At 43.9% G+C, this 16,062-nt stretch overlaps 2 protein-coding genes across 9 annotated transcripts in view; both read right to left on the reverse strand.

Moving 5' to 3' along the window:
- The window catches only part of Mnd1 (meiotic nuclear divisions 1), a 68,368-nt gene extending 61,736 nt beyond the window's left edge, over positions 1 to 6,632 (reverse strand). Inside the window, exon 1 of one of the 2 annotated variants that reach the window (XM_028894281.2) lies at positions 6,512 to 6,632. In XM_028894281.2, coding sequence (XP_028750114.1) covers positions 6,512 to 6,514 — 3 coding nt within the window. In that variant the 5' untranslated portion in view covers positions 6,515 to 6,632. Of the gene's footprint in view, positions 1 to 1,502; positions 1,587 to 6,511 lie in introns of those variants that run through there. The other variant, XM_037206690.1, reaches the window with a different exon arrangement.
- A 3,779-nt stretch (positions 6,633 to 10,411) lies between these two features.
- Trim2 (tripartite motif containing 2) overlaps positions 10,412 to 16,062 on the reverse strand; it is a 160,888-nt gene continuing 155,237 nt past the window's right edge. For all 7 annotated transcript variants that reach the window (XM_037206695.1, XM_037206694.1, XM_037206693.1 and 4 more), the window contains exon 12: positions 10,412 to 14,930. In XM_037206695.1, the coding sequence (XP_037062590.1) occupies positions 14,778 to 14,930 (153 nt within the window). In that variant the 3' untranslated portion in view covers positions 10,412 to 14,777. The remainder of the gene's footprint in view (positions 14,931 to 16,062) is intronic.

Genomic DNA, 16,062 nt, shown 5'->3' on the forward strand with positions numbered 1-16,062 from the left:
AAGAATGGCAGGTAGCAGGGGCTTTTGAAAGCTGGACACTTAAAAACCAGAGGACAGGGTTCAATTCCCAGCACTCACATGGTGGCTCTGTCTGTAATTCCGGTCCCAGGACATCTGTCCCTCTCTTCGGCCTCCCTGGGCCCTAGGCATACACATGGTGTACAGACATACACACAGGCAAAACACCCATATACATAAGTTTTTTATTTTATTTTTTACATTTTATTTATTTATTTATTTATTTATTTATTTATTTATTTATTTATTTATTTATGGTTTTTCGAGGCAGGGTTTCTCTGTGTAGCTTTGCACCTTTCCTGGAACTCACTCTGTAGCCCAGTTCCAGGCTGGCCTCGAACTCACAGGATCTGCCTGGCTCTGCCTCCTGAGTGCTGGGACTTAAGGCGTGTGCCACCGCCGCCCGGCATTTCTTTAACATTTTAATCAGAAAAAAAAAAGAATGGTGGTAGCAGCGTGTAGGCTCAAGTAAGAAAAAAACCCATCCAAATAGAAAATGGAAGCCCATAATACCTGTAAATCTTCATCTAATTTGAAAATAAGGCAAGCAGTATGTAACTGAGATATAACTCTTATTACATATTATGTATAGTACATATCAACTTCCATTCAATCTAAACAAAGAGAGGAGCCAAACTTCTTTAACGCAAAAATTGCAAGAAAAATAAAAACGGTGTGAGAAACATCACTTGTCTGGGATTTGGGATTTATTTATTATTTATTTTGGGGGGAGGGGATGCTATGGACCGCATGTAGAGTCAGAGGAAAGCCTTCCAAAGTTGGCTTTCTCCTTCTTCTGTGTGGTTCCAAGGATGGAACTCGGTAGGTAGTAGTCAGGCTTAGCAACAAGGTACCCACTGAGCATCTCACCGGCCCTGAAAATGGAAGTGTTCTGCATCCTTCTCAAAAGCTGCACAGGATCATGTTGTTTCCTTGGTAAACACGAACAAGTGTCTACTCACAACCAATAGAGAACAGGCGACAGATCAAAGTAATGACATCACCAAGGTCCAACTTGGTGAACCCGTGAGTTTTGTTGGGTGTGGGGGACTGTGGGAGACCGGCTCCGACCTGCTCCCACCTGCTCCCACCTTTCAAAGGGCTCTTGGGTGGAGGAGAGAGGAATGAGGAAATACTAGATAGAAAGATAGACCTAGACGATGAGGAGAAAGACAGAAACACAGGATAGTTTCTGGAGGACCTGGGTCAATACCCAACAGCCTTGTCCTTTATTCAAAGGGGCTTTTTATAATATGCCAAGGGGAGAGGCAAAGACCTCCCCTTTGCTAGATCAGAGCACAATGTACATCCAAGTGTAGACCCTTTCAAACACCTAGTAACCATGCCCGTGGTCAAATCATCCCATTATGCAGCCCTGCTGGGTAAAGCAAGCTTAGATTTTCTGACCCTGAGTAAGGTCTCACTAGGAAGCCTCTGTGGATTCCCAGAGTTGGGGTTACTTACTGGAATATATAAGGACTTACGGGAGCAGAAATGACTCAGACAGCTGCACCACCATAGCCCACCCTAGCATGTGTGATAGCCCATAAAGCTGGAAACCTGGAGCAGAACCCCAACAGGTTTCAGAGCGTCTTAGTGTGAGCCTCTTCCAGGCAGCTAAGCTGGCCTTCTTTCTTCTAGGTTACTACACCATCTCTGCTCTCTTCTGGCTGCTGGGCTTGTCTGAGAGTGACTCTTTGCTGTCTTCACTGCTTATCTACTCTATGGGAGTGCCCCGCCTAGGTCAATTTCAGGGACTTCCGGAAGCTATTTTGAGTTGTTTACTTCCTGTCTTAATTTAATGAGCCTTCCTGCAGGATTGAGTGTTTCACCTCCCCTTAGATCCGTGGTTCTCAACCTTCCTAATGCTGTGACCCTTTAACACAGTTCCTCATGCTGTGGTGACCCCCCAACATAAAATTTTTTCATTGTTACTTCATAACTGTAATTTTGCTACTGTTATGAATTGTAATGTAAATATATGAAATGCGACCCCTGTGAAAGGGTCATTTGACCCCCAAAGGGTTGTGACCCACAGGTTGGGAAATGCTGCTGCCTTAGATCATACTGTTGCTTCACCTCCATGTGAATACCCTGTCCCAAAATCTCCTGTTTTACCTCCCTTTCCACATCCGATGTCTTAAAGAGTTTCTCCAAGATGGAAAGTTTTAACTTTGGAGGAAATTACTACACAACAGATCGTAGGAAAATAAAGTGCTTGTTAAGGAATAATGAGATAAAGACCGATTCTGTCCAACCAAAACCCTGTCAGAAAGCATCCCTCTCCAACACTTGAGAAAAGCATCTTGGAATGCCATTCTGTATTTCTTCTGGTAAAATTAGAAACTCACTCATTTCCACAACAACAAGATTATATAGTGTTTCTTGATGTGCATGTCTGTATAAGTAAGCAGCCTCCAAGTTCACATTTTTCCCCTCTGTCCCTCCGGAACACAGCACTCCCCAGGGACCCACCATTGAGCCTTTCCTCTCCTCAAATCTCTTCTTTGATCTTATCTTCTTTAATTTTAATTAATGCTGTGATGAGACCACAGATCTTTATGTCTGGCCCTGAATATGCTCCTAAACTTCCATCTCATGTATCTACCTGCCTGCTGGACAGACTTCAAACTCAAGTGGTCCAAACTGAATCCTTCTCCTACACACTCCAAACCTGCTATTGTACACTTAAGAGTCTCAGAAACACTTTTGACCTATGCCAAAGGCCTGGCAGGCATCATCCTAAGTGCCTTCATCTCTTTACCAACTACCAAGTTCTGTCAAAATTGTTCTTAAATATTCTCTAATGCAGTGGTTCACAACCTTCCTAACACCGTGACCTTTAATGCAGTTCCTGATGTTGTGGTGATCTCCAATCATAAAATTATTTTGCTTGCTACTTTATAACTATAATTCTGCTACTGTTATGACTCATAATGTAAAAATCTTTGTTTTCCAGTGGTCTTAGACAACCCCTGTGAAAGGTCATTAGACCCCCCCCATGGGTCATGACCCACAGGTTGAGAACCATTGCTCCATTATGTCCTGCCTGGCCCACCCTATCACCTCTGCCTGGATTCAAGCCTTCACTGGCTATCTCCTGCAACCTGTTTTCAACTGCCTAAACGCACTTTTGTCTCATCCTCTAAATTCAGCTTTCACACCATGGAAGAAACAAATCTGACTATGCAGCTCCTTGTTTAAAACCTTTTGATGGTCCCAACTTTCATAATTATCCAAGTACCCTACCAGGATATAGAAGGCCCCCTATCCCCTGACCCCAGCCTACTACTTTGAGTAGCTCCCCACCCCACCCCAAATTTACCACAACAAGATGAAACACTGTGCAATTTGGATTGTAATAACAAAATTATCTCCAGAATTCTCTACTGGAAGCATTCTCTCATTTCTGTGCCTTGTAAAAAAAAATGTTCCTCTACCTAAAACCTCTCTCCTCTGGCACACTCAACACTCCAAAAGGTCGCCCAAAGCCTAGTTTGGGCATTCTCTCCAGAAAGACTTCCCTCTGCTGCACTCACAGGCTGAGCCTCGGTTCCCAAGCCACGTTTCTATCACATCATCTACGGCACCGAAAAGAGTTGATTTCTCTCCGCAGACTGAGACAATTCAGAGTATCTACTGCCCTTTGCCCTCTCTGAGTTTAGCAAACTGTGGGTAAGTTAGACGAGCAGACATATAGGCCAGCCCGGAACATCAAGACCACAACCAGTGAAAGCGCCAACTCTACAACTCCAAGCTGCTCAAGCTCCAAAGCCCACAACACTTCTAACACACAACTCGGGGTGACTTAAGCAGCGGGAAAGCCGGCGGTCATCACCTTGCTAGCAGAGAGAAAGCAGAGCGCTCTGCCGTGTAAACAAGCTCTGGAGCTGTAGAACTGCTGTTAAATTTATGGTGCGGAGCTAGAATGCAGGGGTGTTTTAGAATCCCCTCCACACTGCTCTCTTGCAGTGTCTGAGCCAACCATGAAGTTCACAGCCAGCTAACCTTCCCATGCCAGCGGGCATCAAACTACCATACATACACTCATCTTAGGGACTTTAAAAAGGGTAGAGCCGAGTTCCCCTGTATGGACTGAACTGCAGTGTTGACAATGTGCCTGGGCATGTACACTTAAAAAATATTCTCCGTTGCTTTGACTTGCTTTTCTCACTAGACTTCCAAGGACGGCAGGGGCTCTGTGGGAGAGGTGGAAATCTCTTTAGGGTGTTGTACCCTTGCAAGGCTCTAGGGACTTGGACCTACTAACTAGGACAGCAAGAGAATGAAGAAAAGATAGACAGACAGAAGGACGCTCAAACAGAAAGCTGGGATTGGGTGCTCTGGACTCCTGGATGGAGAAACTGTAGCACTCCAGAAGCCCAGTGTGTTCACTGTCGAGTTGAAGAGAGAGGCAGGTGGCTTTATGTAATAACGTGGGTTATTACATATAGATACACAAGGAGGCAGGGTTATTATATACATCTGAACAAGGAGGCAGGCTTAGCTAATCCTGGTAACAAAGAACAGCCTCCATAGGCTGGCAGTCTTCAGGCCATAAACACCCAGAAGAGACTAAAGCCACAGCTGTACATTTTCCACACACACTGCCAAAACTCGCACTGGATCTCCTGGAAAGACTTTGCCATCCGTCTACACCTGAGGCTATGGTGTCTTTGGTGTGGTCACGCACATCAACAACACACATCCACTCAGGATGTCATTCATTCAAGGCTCCATCAGCTTCCTTCATTAGGGCTTTATCATGCGGCTAAATCAGAAGGAACCAGATCCTAAATTTGGGGGCAAACCTCCTAATATTTTGGTTTATACACAGTACCTGTAAAGTCCTTTGCAATTCCCGGAAGCACAACAACACGGAGAATCTCTAACGGCATGTCCTGGGGAACCCAGTTCAGGAAAGCTCTTACAACTAAACAACTGTAAAAGCCATTCCAGGAAGGCAGATGAACTGTGCCATACGTTTATATTACTTTCAGACTGATTTATTCCTCTCTCTCTCTTATAACAGTTACTACTGATCACATTTGGAAACCACCAAGGGCGGATTTAAAATACCTAAGGTAGAAAGGGCATCCGACCGACACTAGAGACTTCCTCAACAAGGAAAATAACAATGACTCATTAGTTAAAACTGGGGGAGGGGATCTCCTCACGGCAAAACAGGGATGCCCTCATATCAGTAAGGGGACTCAGAGCCACCTGAGGTCTATGACACTTCCGATTTGAGTGAAGTACTTTAAGGTGCTTTTTGAGCCTTGATATCTAAAGAATCTTCTCCAATAAGTAGTTACAGAATTCCTAACATCAGCCCTGTTGGTCATTTGCAATAACATTCTGCAAAGTTAAAAAGATGTCATGTCGCTCTCAAAGTTGATTTTCCCCGATTTCAAGCCGTAGGCCTATGCTTACAATTGTTTACCTAACAAGCCCAGTCAAATCAAAACTGTTCTTAATCCAGGATTAGCCAAGAGGTCAAAAGTTTAACTTTGACCAGAATAACACTGAACTTTTTTCTTGATCTTTATTGCTATAAAAATAATAGCAAGTACCTATGTGAAGAGTTAACAGCCATTAAATCCCTTGGCGGTAGGCAATGGCCCTATAAAGAGGGTTAGGTCTTTAAGAGGGTAGGGCCGGCACATCAATAATGAATAGTTCCTTGTAGTCGGGTACTTTAATTCTACAAAGAGAAACATGATAACACGAGGCACTGGTAACAACACAGTTGTTTTTGAGTCTGGTCCTGGGGCTCTTTGGGCCATTTTATGCCCAGGTGGCCCGGTTGTTAGTTTAACCACAAAGAGGCCGTTATCAGTTATAATTACAGCTGGGCAAGTTTCTTCAAATAAATGCCCCACCACCTGATCCTTGTCCACCCTTTGTAACGGCTACTTCACTAAACTAAGATATTAAAATCTCGGGTCACTTTAACGACACACTGATACCCTGTCGCCAGGAGCTGAAAAGAATGGCACGGCACTTTGAAGGCGGATGAAAATGACCTAATGGGCAGAAAGTCATTAAGTTCGAAAAGATAAAGGGAGTAAGCCAGGGTGGGCGGGCACACAAGGGTCCCACACTGAAAGCAGGGCGGGCTGAGTCCTGCCCTTGACTTAAAGCCAGGGGGGACTTTCACTGCCGTGATCCCTGCAGCAGGGCTACGCTGGGCCGCGCGGCTGGGGTGACCGGGAGCGCCGTGCCCGGCCTGTACGAGGTCCCGGGTTCTAATCCCAGCAGAACCGAAGGGCACTGAAAACTTCAGCGCCAACTCGGGCGCACGGGCGCCGTGGCGGGGGCTCTCGGGCAGGCGCCGCGGACCCGCCCCATTTGCCGGGCTTTGGGCTTCGGTTCCAGAACGCTCCGGTTCAGACCCAGAGCGGCGCGGGCGGCCGTCAGGGCTCGGGCGCACACCCCGCCGCCGCCGCCGCCCCGAAGCCCGGGGATGCGCGCGTGGCGGGCTCGCTCTTACCATGGTGCGCGCGGCGGCCTCCCGGTTTGACTCTGGCGCCAACAGCCGCGTCGGGTGGGAAGGGCGGGAGGAAGTGCAGGGGGAGGTCGCAACGACCCCTGGCGGCCCTGAGAGGTCTGCAGGACCCGAGGGAGGAACCGGGCCGGGGCGGGGCCTGGGATGATAGGCAGGGCGGTGAGGGGCGGGACCTGGGGGGAAATGATGGGCCAGGAGGGGGCGGAGCCTGAGGGGAGGGGCCGGGAAGGGGAGGGCCTGAGATGATGAGCAGGGCGGGGAGAGGAGGAGCCTGAGATGGGCAGGACCGGACTGAGACCCAAAGGACCTGCTGGGTTGGGGAGCGTGAATGTGGAATGGAAAAGTCTGGGCCCCGGGGTGCCGGCTGGGGTAGGGCAGGCTGCGGTGCCCTTCCGGTGCCTCTGGGCTGCAGAGCTGCTTGCTACTGAAGTGTTCAATGTGGCTTTTGTTTTTCTTTTTAAAGGGCAAATTTGAGTCTTCGCTTTTAAGTGTGTGTGTGTGGTTTTTTTTTTTTTTTTCGGCTTTAAAAAAATGGGGATTTGGCTGCAGCAAGTGAGTACGTTTATAAAAGAATGTTTTTTTTTTTTTGTTGTTGGTTTTTTTTTTTTTTAACTTTTCGAGACAGGGTTTCTCTGTGCAACCCAGGCTGCCCTGGAACTTGCTTTGTAGACCAAGCTGGCTTCGAATGAAAGGCGTGTGCTCCTGCTCCTAGCCTTAAAAGGAATTCTTAGACACAGTGGTGCAGGTGCTCTGTGTTGTGAGCGAATCATAAGTATTCTGGGTCTACTGATTGTAAGAGTTTAGCAGACAGTAAATGGGGGCTTTCTAAATTATTTCTAACATCTGCTGGTGACTGTCTCTCAGAGTTGCATTAAAATCTTAACTTCATAAGATGGGGTGAAGGTGAGTAGCAAAAATGTCCAAAGCTCCTACAAAGGAGAACAATAGTTGAGGGGGGCGGCATATAATGAGTATGTATCATACAAACCTGCTTGCCATATTCACACCGTGACAACAGGCATAAGGAGGAGGTGACCCTGTCTGTCAGTTATATGGCATGGAGCTTCCATCACATAGATGTTATTAACACTTCCTAGGGCTCTTAATTTGCTCTGTATTTCAATTATTCTTTTGAGTTTTCCTTTTCAACCCTGGGATTCCAGGTCAGGGCTTCCTGACAGCAAGGGCTTTCTGTCACCCTATGCTCTTATTATTATCATTGTTATTGTTATTTTATTGAAAATAAGCTTTACTAGATCAAGTGAACAACTCTATACAGAGACAAGCAGTTGTAGTCATTTTCATTTTGATCATTTTAGGGTAGAACTGAAATCTGTGTATAGTCTTAGTATGAAAGTTTTCCAGGTGTTTGTTGGGGTTGGTAGGTTGCTCTTCCATACACGTAATTTATGCATTTTTAAAGTCTGACTTCAGAGCACAGAGTCATTCAAATACTTGAGCAAAACGTCCATTAATTAGAACTTGCGTTGTATGGCAAACAGACCAGTGAATGAGTAAAATAGGCTGTGTTAAAGTTCCCAAAGTTGTGTGAGCTTCTGGAAAGAAACAAGACAATCTGAGTGCTCCACAGAGCAGGTAGGCAGGGGATCCTTGTCTCTGGAAGACAGTTTATAACTTCATGCATGCTTTAAAAGAACCTGAGTCAGTCCTAAGTACTTAAAATACAAATTCTTATAAACGAACTGCAAAATCCCCAAACTTTGGGATTATAGGTTCTGAGTCTGGTATACCATGGGAGGGAAAAGCTGAGGAGTTAACTGATTTGAAAACCAGAGTTTCATCCACACTAGAAGATGAGAGGTACTGTCTCATCAAAAATGGGAACCATCTGAGCTAACTAGGAGGCTAGAATCTGGCACCCCATTCTGTTTCAGCCAAACAGGCCCCAACAAGTCCTCAGGCCAAATGATGTCTCCTTTCATTTCTCAATGATGGTCTTGGCCCCTGCATAGGCTGGTCTGATCTCTCCCCCCAATTATTCTGTGATGGCTAGCATGTCCACAGACTTACTCTGGCATACCTGGTGTAGCCTGGATGACACCTGGCAATGACGGCCCATAGCCATCAGCAGCTAGTGGTGTCGGGAGGATGTTGCCATGCTAGTGGAACAGGGACTTTGGATACTGGGCCCCCAGTGACACTGGAAGTCTGCTAGGCTTCTCCAAGCTCTCTAGCTTTTAACACCTAGACAGTTGGCTAGGATGGCCAGGCAGCAAGTCCCAGGGTCTGCTTGTCTCCGCCTCCCCAGGGCTGGGATTATAAATGCATAGCCCATTCCCAGCATTTCATATGGCTCTGTGGATGGGATGTAGGTCTTCACACCTGCAAAGCAAACACTTTCTCAGCTATCTCTTCAGACCCCTTTCCATGAACAAGGGGCTCTGTGTTTTCAGCTCACATCAGACCCCATAAATAATGTAGCCAACACTATATTCGTTTGTCTCAAGCCCATAGACTAAGGAGTTGTTGTTGTTTTAAGTGCTGGAGTGAATCCAGGGCTGTTGCTGTTCCCGAGCAACTAGAACAGTACCTGGGTATTCTGTTGGTCATAGCACACTTGCTAGTGTGCAAGTGTAACAATACTTTTAACATTCATCAACTGGACTGTGAGCTCCTGAATGGTACAGGTTCTACTGTTCATCTTTGTAGTCCTTCCACTTTGCTAAGTGGAAACTCTAGTGTGCTGTGCATGCTTAGACATAAAGACAATAGAGTGGTCAAAGACTGAATGTCTGTCTACCTGCCCTGCCCATCCCCTCACTTCTGCACGGACAAACTGCAGCTTTAACTGGACCCTGCTGCTCCCGAAAGGGTTGCAGCTGGCTTTATGTGAGATATGTTCCAAGTGAACAACAGTCTGAGGTACCAGATGATGGGAGGTGCTCCTCTCTAAGTCTGATAGACGCCAAAGAGCCCTTGATGGCCATGGGACCTGCTTGGAGGAGAGAAAAAGTAACAGGTGGGACACAGGAGCCCCGGGGCAAGCTGAAAGCCAGCCTGATCTTCATGGTGAATTCCAGACCAGCCAGAGCAAAACAGCAAGACCTTGCCTCAAAATAACCCAAACAACAATAATAAAAAAGTGAAGAACAGAGATGGGAATTAATAAAACAAATATTATTATGTAATCAGTAGCCAGGGGTGCCAGTTTAGGTCTTTATTCTAACTTCTATTTCTTTATCTCTCCTTGTAAGGCTAACTTTGGCCACCTCTTTCAGAGTTCCAATCTGTTCTGAAATAGAAAATGTTTGAACATGACAACTTGCACACAGAGACATTGTCTGAAAAGTATTTTCTTGAATTTGAGGATTGTGGTAAAAAGCTTCTTTGAGAAGATAAAGCATGTACATGTACCATCAAGCTCCCCAACACTGGACTCCCCAAGGATGGTGATGTACTCTAGATGGTTCTATGGTTTGAAGTATACATCCAGTAGTTTGATATAATACAGAATTTTTTACTATGATGAATGCTGTGTAAATAAATTCTTGTTGTGAGAAGTAATACTTGTAGTGAGGTCCCTCTTGAGTCACTGACCCTTGGAAGTTTCTGCCATGACCAGGAAAAGGCCATCTTATCTTGAAATTCTTTGAGGATTATAAGGACAACAATTGTAAGTAAACATACTGCCCACTGTGTCACGATTTCCCCAACTCGTCAGCTTTTTTTTTTTTCCTTCTAGTCCAAACAGTTTAGTCGAGGTATAGCAGTCTTCTACATGGTACATTCCCCATCCCCCTCCACTCAGGGAGCAATCTGTTAAATGAATATTCAGTCTGAAAATGGAGAAAACAAGCTTTATTATAATGATTTGAGATTTTTGTGCATGGTAACGATATACACACGACTCTTGTTTCTCCTATGTTTCAAGACAGAATTAATTTAAAGTTTTATTATAGACTAAAGCATCCAAAATACTGTGGTACGTATGTAGCTACGAACATACAAACACATTGATGCACAGCGTCCATTCTTCTGTTTAAATAGGCAGTCAGCATTCGGATTCATAAAAGAACATATGAGGAGGCTATATCATTAATGGATGGCAAAGAGCACAAGACCAGTGTCCTATACACAAAATGTATGAAACAGATCTGTAAAGGTGGAATGTACAAAATCTTCAAAGGAACAAAAGGGAAACGAGCAGCCTTCATACTCATGGGCAGGCTCGGAAGGCTGCACAGTTGGGAATGATCGAAAGAATGTTAGGAGCGCATACTCGGTTGACACAACATCCCATGTTGTAAAGCAAAAGCGTCAAGGTTAAGGCTGTGTTGCTTTCAAAAGTGAATGGAAGTGCTGTACATTCATTGGAACAACATAGCTGATGATTAATCTCCTCTAGAATATCAATGAATAGCATCCACACATTCTCCACAAACAGACCACACAATCAGCTACCACACAGTACATCATTAGAAAGTGTTTTGAAGATTAGCTTCGTGATTTGTAGCTTACTGTCATTTTTAAAACAAAACCAAAAAAAAAAAAAGCATATTTATTTATACCAAACAAATTTTTAATGGGCACTTCGTTTCCTTTATGGCAATACTAGATTCCTAGTTATCAAAAATATTAAAATAATTGTAAATTTTAAAACCCTGCAACATTTACAGAAAGTAACGGTATTAGGACTTTATCGATTTTAAGGGGAATTAGATAAGGTTTGCATCAGAAAGCTTCAACTTTATCCTACTTGGAAAGGTCTTGTTTTAAAAATACTCACCAAAAACTTCCCTCTTCCCTTTTCAGGAGCTGGTGAATAGAGAGGCTGTCACAGAGTCCGAATGCACACCGAGACTTTTCCCATTTGAAGTGGTCTACAGATGACCTGGTGTTGGTCTGCTCTCTCCAGTTTCCTCCGTAGGTATTACCAAAGCATTTATGCTAACCCTTTCGAGTGAGGCTCCATATACCTGGTAACGTACTGCTCTTCCAGTTCCTTCCCTGTGAGGACATACATACCCTGTACACGTAGTGGGAGCAGGTGTGCAGCAACTGCATGGACCAGGCGTACTTATTGCCTCAAATTTTGTCACGTTTAGGAGACTCAGGGGCTTGTTTAGTCGTGGAGACTAAAGTTTCATCAAAATCTTACACATCGTTAAAAAACTGACACACAGTCCTAAAGGCTTTCTAGTAGTGTGTTTCTGGATGGTCAAGTGACTCCCTACCACCCCGTGTCCAGCAGGGGAGGTTTATGTCGGAGAAGACACACTGTCATTAACCTATAAAACCTAACTGAAGCTATTTTTGTCCTTAGTGCCCAAGGGAAATTTGAATGCTTACTTTCTTCTCCGTGCTATGTATCATGAGTGTGTAACGGGTTCTATACAGTTGACAGAGATAAATAACAGTAACAGCAGCCTAGAACAAAAAAAACCACTTAGTCCTAATAATCCTTCTTAGTTTACCAGAAACCATTCCCGTCAAATGAGACAAGATTTCATTTCTATCTTGTCTATTTGTGTCTTAGCAGCAGCACTTTCCCCCAAAAAATATGCTTACCATGAAGAAATACAGTAAGTGCACACACATACCCAAATGCAGAATGTAGTGTTTGCTGGAGTGCCCACAGCGGGTGCTTTAGTAGCTGATGGTGAAACAGATCTAAATTAAATATTCTTTCATTCCAGTTTGTACCAATATTCATGTATTTAAAAGACACCTTAATTTGTATTATTTCCTACTGAGATACCAAGCCTGATATATTTTATATATGAGACTGATTGGTTTGTGAGTTAATTTCTCAGGTCACGAATAGCTCAGTGTTGCACAAAAAAAAAACTCATTCCGTAAATTCATTTTCAAATTAATAGTTGCAATCTGAAGGCACATGTCAGTTGTAGAGCATGTGCCTAGCATGTCTGAGGCCCTGGATTCCATTCCAAGAAAAAAACAACAACAACAACAAAAAACCTGTGGCAAACTCTTTGAAAAAATGTTTTCTGCTTGTGAAAATTAACTAAAATTAATTTACTCATTTAAAAAAACCCTTTCTTTTAAATAGCCCAGAAATAATCTGCAGGTAGACTATTAATAAACAGCACTACAAAATCCCCTCGCCAGAATATAAGCTGTAAGAGGACAGAGATGCCTGTCTCTCTCACACGTCCCTCAGGTCCCAGTGCCTAGATGCATTCCTGGCCCCTGGCAGGAAGTCTGCAGATGCAAATATTGAAGTTCATGCCAAATGCTTGGGCTGCAGGAGCAGCCTAGCTGTAGAGTTCTTGCTTAAGTATTTCTGAGGCCAAGGGTTCCATCCCCAAAATGAAGAAAAAAAAAATCAAAACATAAACTCAAAGGCTTATTCCATGGTATTCAGAAGTAGTCTTAATTTATCACTTCTTAAACTGGTATTGAATTTTATGTCTAATCTCAGACAGGCTTGAATTTTTAAAACTCTACAGAACTAAAATAATAACAAGCTAAATCCAAATGTAAGTCTTCTGAAAATAAAGTCGTCCCCCCCCCCCAGATGTTGATGTGGACATAATAAATTAAATAGATCATTGGAGGTAGCTAGATTTCCCTTCTAAATTTTGTAACACTCCTGTATCAAGAACATTAGAATTTTAAGATAACAAGCCATAAACACCGTCATATGTGTGTAAGGGAAGTGTTTTCTTACAGTAAATATCTAAGGTGCTTTCAATGAAAGAAATCCCAAAGTCATCATCAAACACGTCAAACACAATTTTCCTGTTTGGTAGAACTGAGTAGAAAAATCCATCAGTGGAAACAGACCATGTCTTATTTTATAGTATCCATGACAGGTAATGTTTCTCAAAAAATGCATTTATACTTAAAGGTAACTCAAACTCAGTTTTTCAAGACGTCTTTTTCTTTTGTCTTTCTTCCTTTTTTTTTTTTTTTTGAAAGCAAAAGAAGGCCATTTGCTGCCTGGAAGGCGGGCATCACCATCATGCTGGAAAGTGGCAACGTTTACACTCGCTGTGGGGCTCCTTTCGCAAGGACGGCTTCAGATTGCAGCAGCCAGGGAATGTGCTGAAGGATGACTGGGCAATGCTTCTGTCTGTCAGAGTGCTGCCCATTTCCACACACCAAGGATTCAACTATATATATATATATACTTATATAATATGTATAATACATTTCTATCTTACCCTAACCATGTATACTTGTCCCTTAATGCCTCTACTATTCATTAAACAATGATAAATAACCATAACATGCCCATACCTGTAATGCTCAACAGAACTTTGGTAACACTTGCTCTCTAAGGGGAAATCATTAATCAATCACATGCCTTTGGTTCACACCATCTTGTCCTCCAAAGGGCTGCTTATGGCTCTCTGTCCTAGGACACTGGCGTCCGACTACATGTGCTGACATTCTGCAGGAGGTAAAGCTTTCGCTTTCGTGATGTGGAAGAGGAAAGACATGTGAACACATGGCGCATGAACATGAGTTCTCGTGGTTACATTCCAGTGTGTGGATCTGAGGCTAGCAACCAAAGGGTCCCCCTTGCTTTTGCCATATGCCTTCCAAAGCATCGGGAATTTCAGGCTTTCCTGAAAATATATTTCATTTTCTGATGCAAGGTGAGCAGAAAGAGAAGGTAAGGAGAACACACAAAAAAAGATCTTTGATCAAACCCAGAAAGGTTGGGAAATTTGCATTGATTCTGATGGGCTCAACTCAAGAGGGCCCTGAGTCAGAGCTGGGAGGATCTTGCAAGACAGCCTTAGAGTTTTCTAAAGTCATTTATATATGGTTGTTGATAACCAAAAACAAAAACAAAAAAAATGTCATCAGAGTAATAACATCTACTGTAAAAGTGAGGTTAGAAGGTCCCTTGGGTCTTGTGACCGAAGTTAAATAAAATAGGTAACTACAAGTTTTGTTCTTGGAAGCTCGATGCAAAGGCTACCATTCATTCACTGGTCAACAGATATGCTAATTCTTTTTAATGTCTGATTTGCAAAATTAGTTTAACTACATAAATCCCTGTCCTATGAGCCATAGTTCACAGGTGTAAAACTTTGCAGTTTGTATAGATTCAATAGAAGAGATTCTTTTTAAATCCTAAAAGTGAATTACGGAAATTGGATAAGCAGTTTTTAAGGAAATTGTTACATTCAGAAATAACCTTGGAAAGTTCACCAGAGGTTCTTCCTAGTATGAAAAGTCCTATTGTAATCTGGTCCCACATTGAAAACTCTGTTCCAGTTTCTAGTGCAAGACCTCAGTGCAGGGCTGTCCGCTGTTACTGTAAGTACCGATAGACCTTGAAACAGTGGTTTCCAGAGTCTGCAACCACAACATGGCCATCTGAAGTTAGGGCCAGGCCTTGGGGGCCGTAGAGGGGGTCAGCCGATGTGTTGATATAGGACAAAAATGATCCACTCCCATCAAAAACCTGCACAAACACAAAATCAGAGCATCATGAAAGTTACACATGCCAAAGAACATGCATTTAAAAAGCATGTAAAGAACCTTCTGGGTTTGTCCAGGCTGCTGCACACACACAATATTTGATGGTTAACCTTGGTTGTTTATTTGGTTGGATCTGGAAACAGCTATGAGATGGCTTCTGGGAACATCCGTAAGTATATTTTCTGAAAAGTTTAGCTGGGGTGGAGGGGAGGGTGTAACTCTCCCTCGGCATGAGCAGCAGCACCTCCTGATGGTGGCGTAGGCAATAAAGAGGTCTGAGAGAGAAGTTACTGCTTTTGGCCCCCTGCCTTCTGCCCTGGTTGGTAAGTGCATCTACCTCGTTGTCGCGGCCACAGCCTCTGCTCACATTGGAACTCAGCTTCTTAATTTCTTTTTTAATTTTTGTTTTTTGAGGCAGGGTTTCTGTGTGTAGCTTTGACTGTCCTGGAACCCACTCTGTAGACCAGGCTGGCCTCAAACTCAGAGATCTCCTGCCTCTGCTTCCTGACTGCTGGGTTTAAAGGCGTGTGCCGCCATTGCCCAGCTGGAACCCAGCTTCTTTAGCCTTCCAGCACAGGCTGAAGAAGACCTGAGGGTCTCTTAGAATCTTAGAATCCTCTAGGCCAGTGGTTCTCAACCTTCCTAATGCCGCGACCCTTTAATATAGTTCCTCATGTTGGGGTGACCTCCAACTATAAAATTATTTAGTTGATACTTCATAGCTATAATTTTGCTACTGTTATGAATCATAATATAAATATCTGATATCTGACCTTCAAAGAGGTCTCGACCCACAGGTTGAGAACTACTGATGCAGGGTCTAGAATAGGCCCTAGTTGCCAGATTGGGACCACTGAGGCAGCGGCCTGGTAGACTAAGAAGGCTACCATTTCTTGGTCTCTCTAACATACATACGACTATGGCTGGACTCACCCATCTGAGGCATGGAATCCAATGTAATAAGTCCCTTTGTGACATGCACTCAATCCATGTGCTCTGTCCTCGTGAGGACCCTAGCACACAACCCTTGGCTCCGTTTACACTTGCCGTTTTCTCCCCTGCTCCCTCCGTGACTGGAGTCACTGACATAGAACTTGTGGGTTGTACATCTTATA

The sequence above is a fragment of the Peromyscus leucopus genome, chromosome 6 (assembly GCF_004664715.2).
Source record: "Peromyscus leucopus breed LL Stock chromosome 6, UCI_PerLeu_2.1, whole genome shotgun sequence".
Classification (NCBI taxonomy): Eukaryota; Metazoa; Chordata; class Mammalia; order Rodentia; family Cricetidae; genus Peromyscus; species Peromyscus leucopus.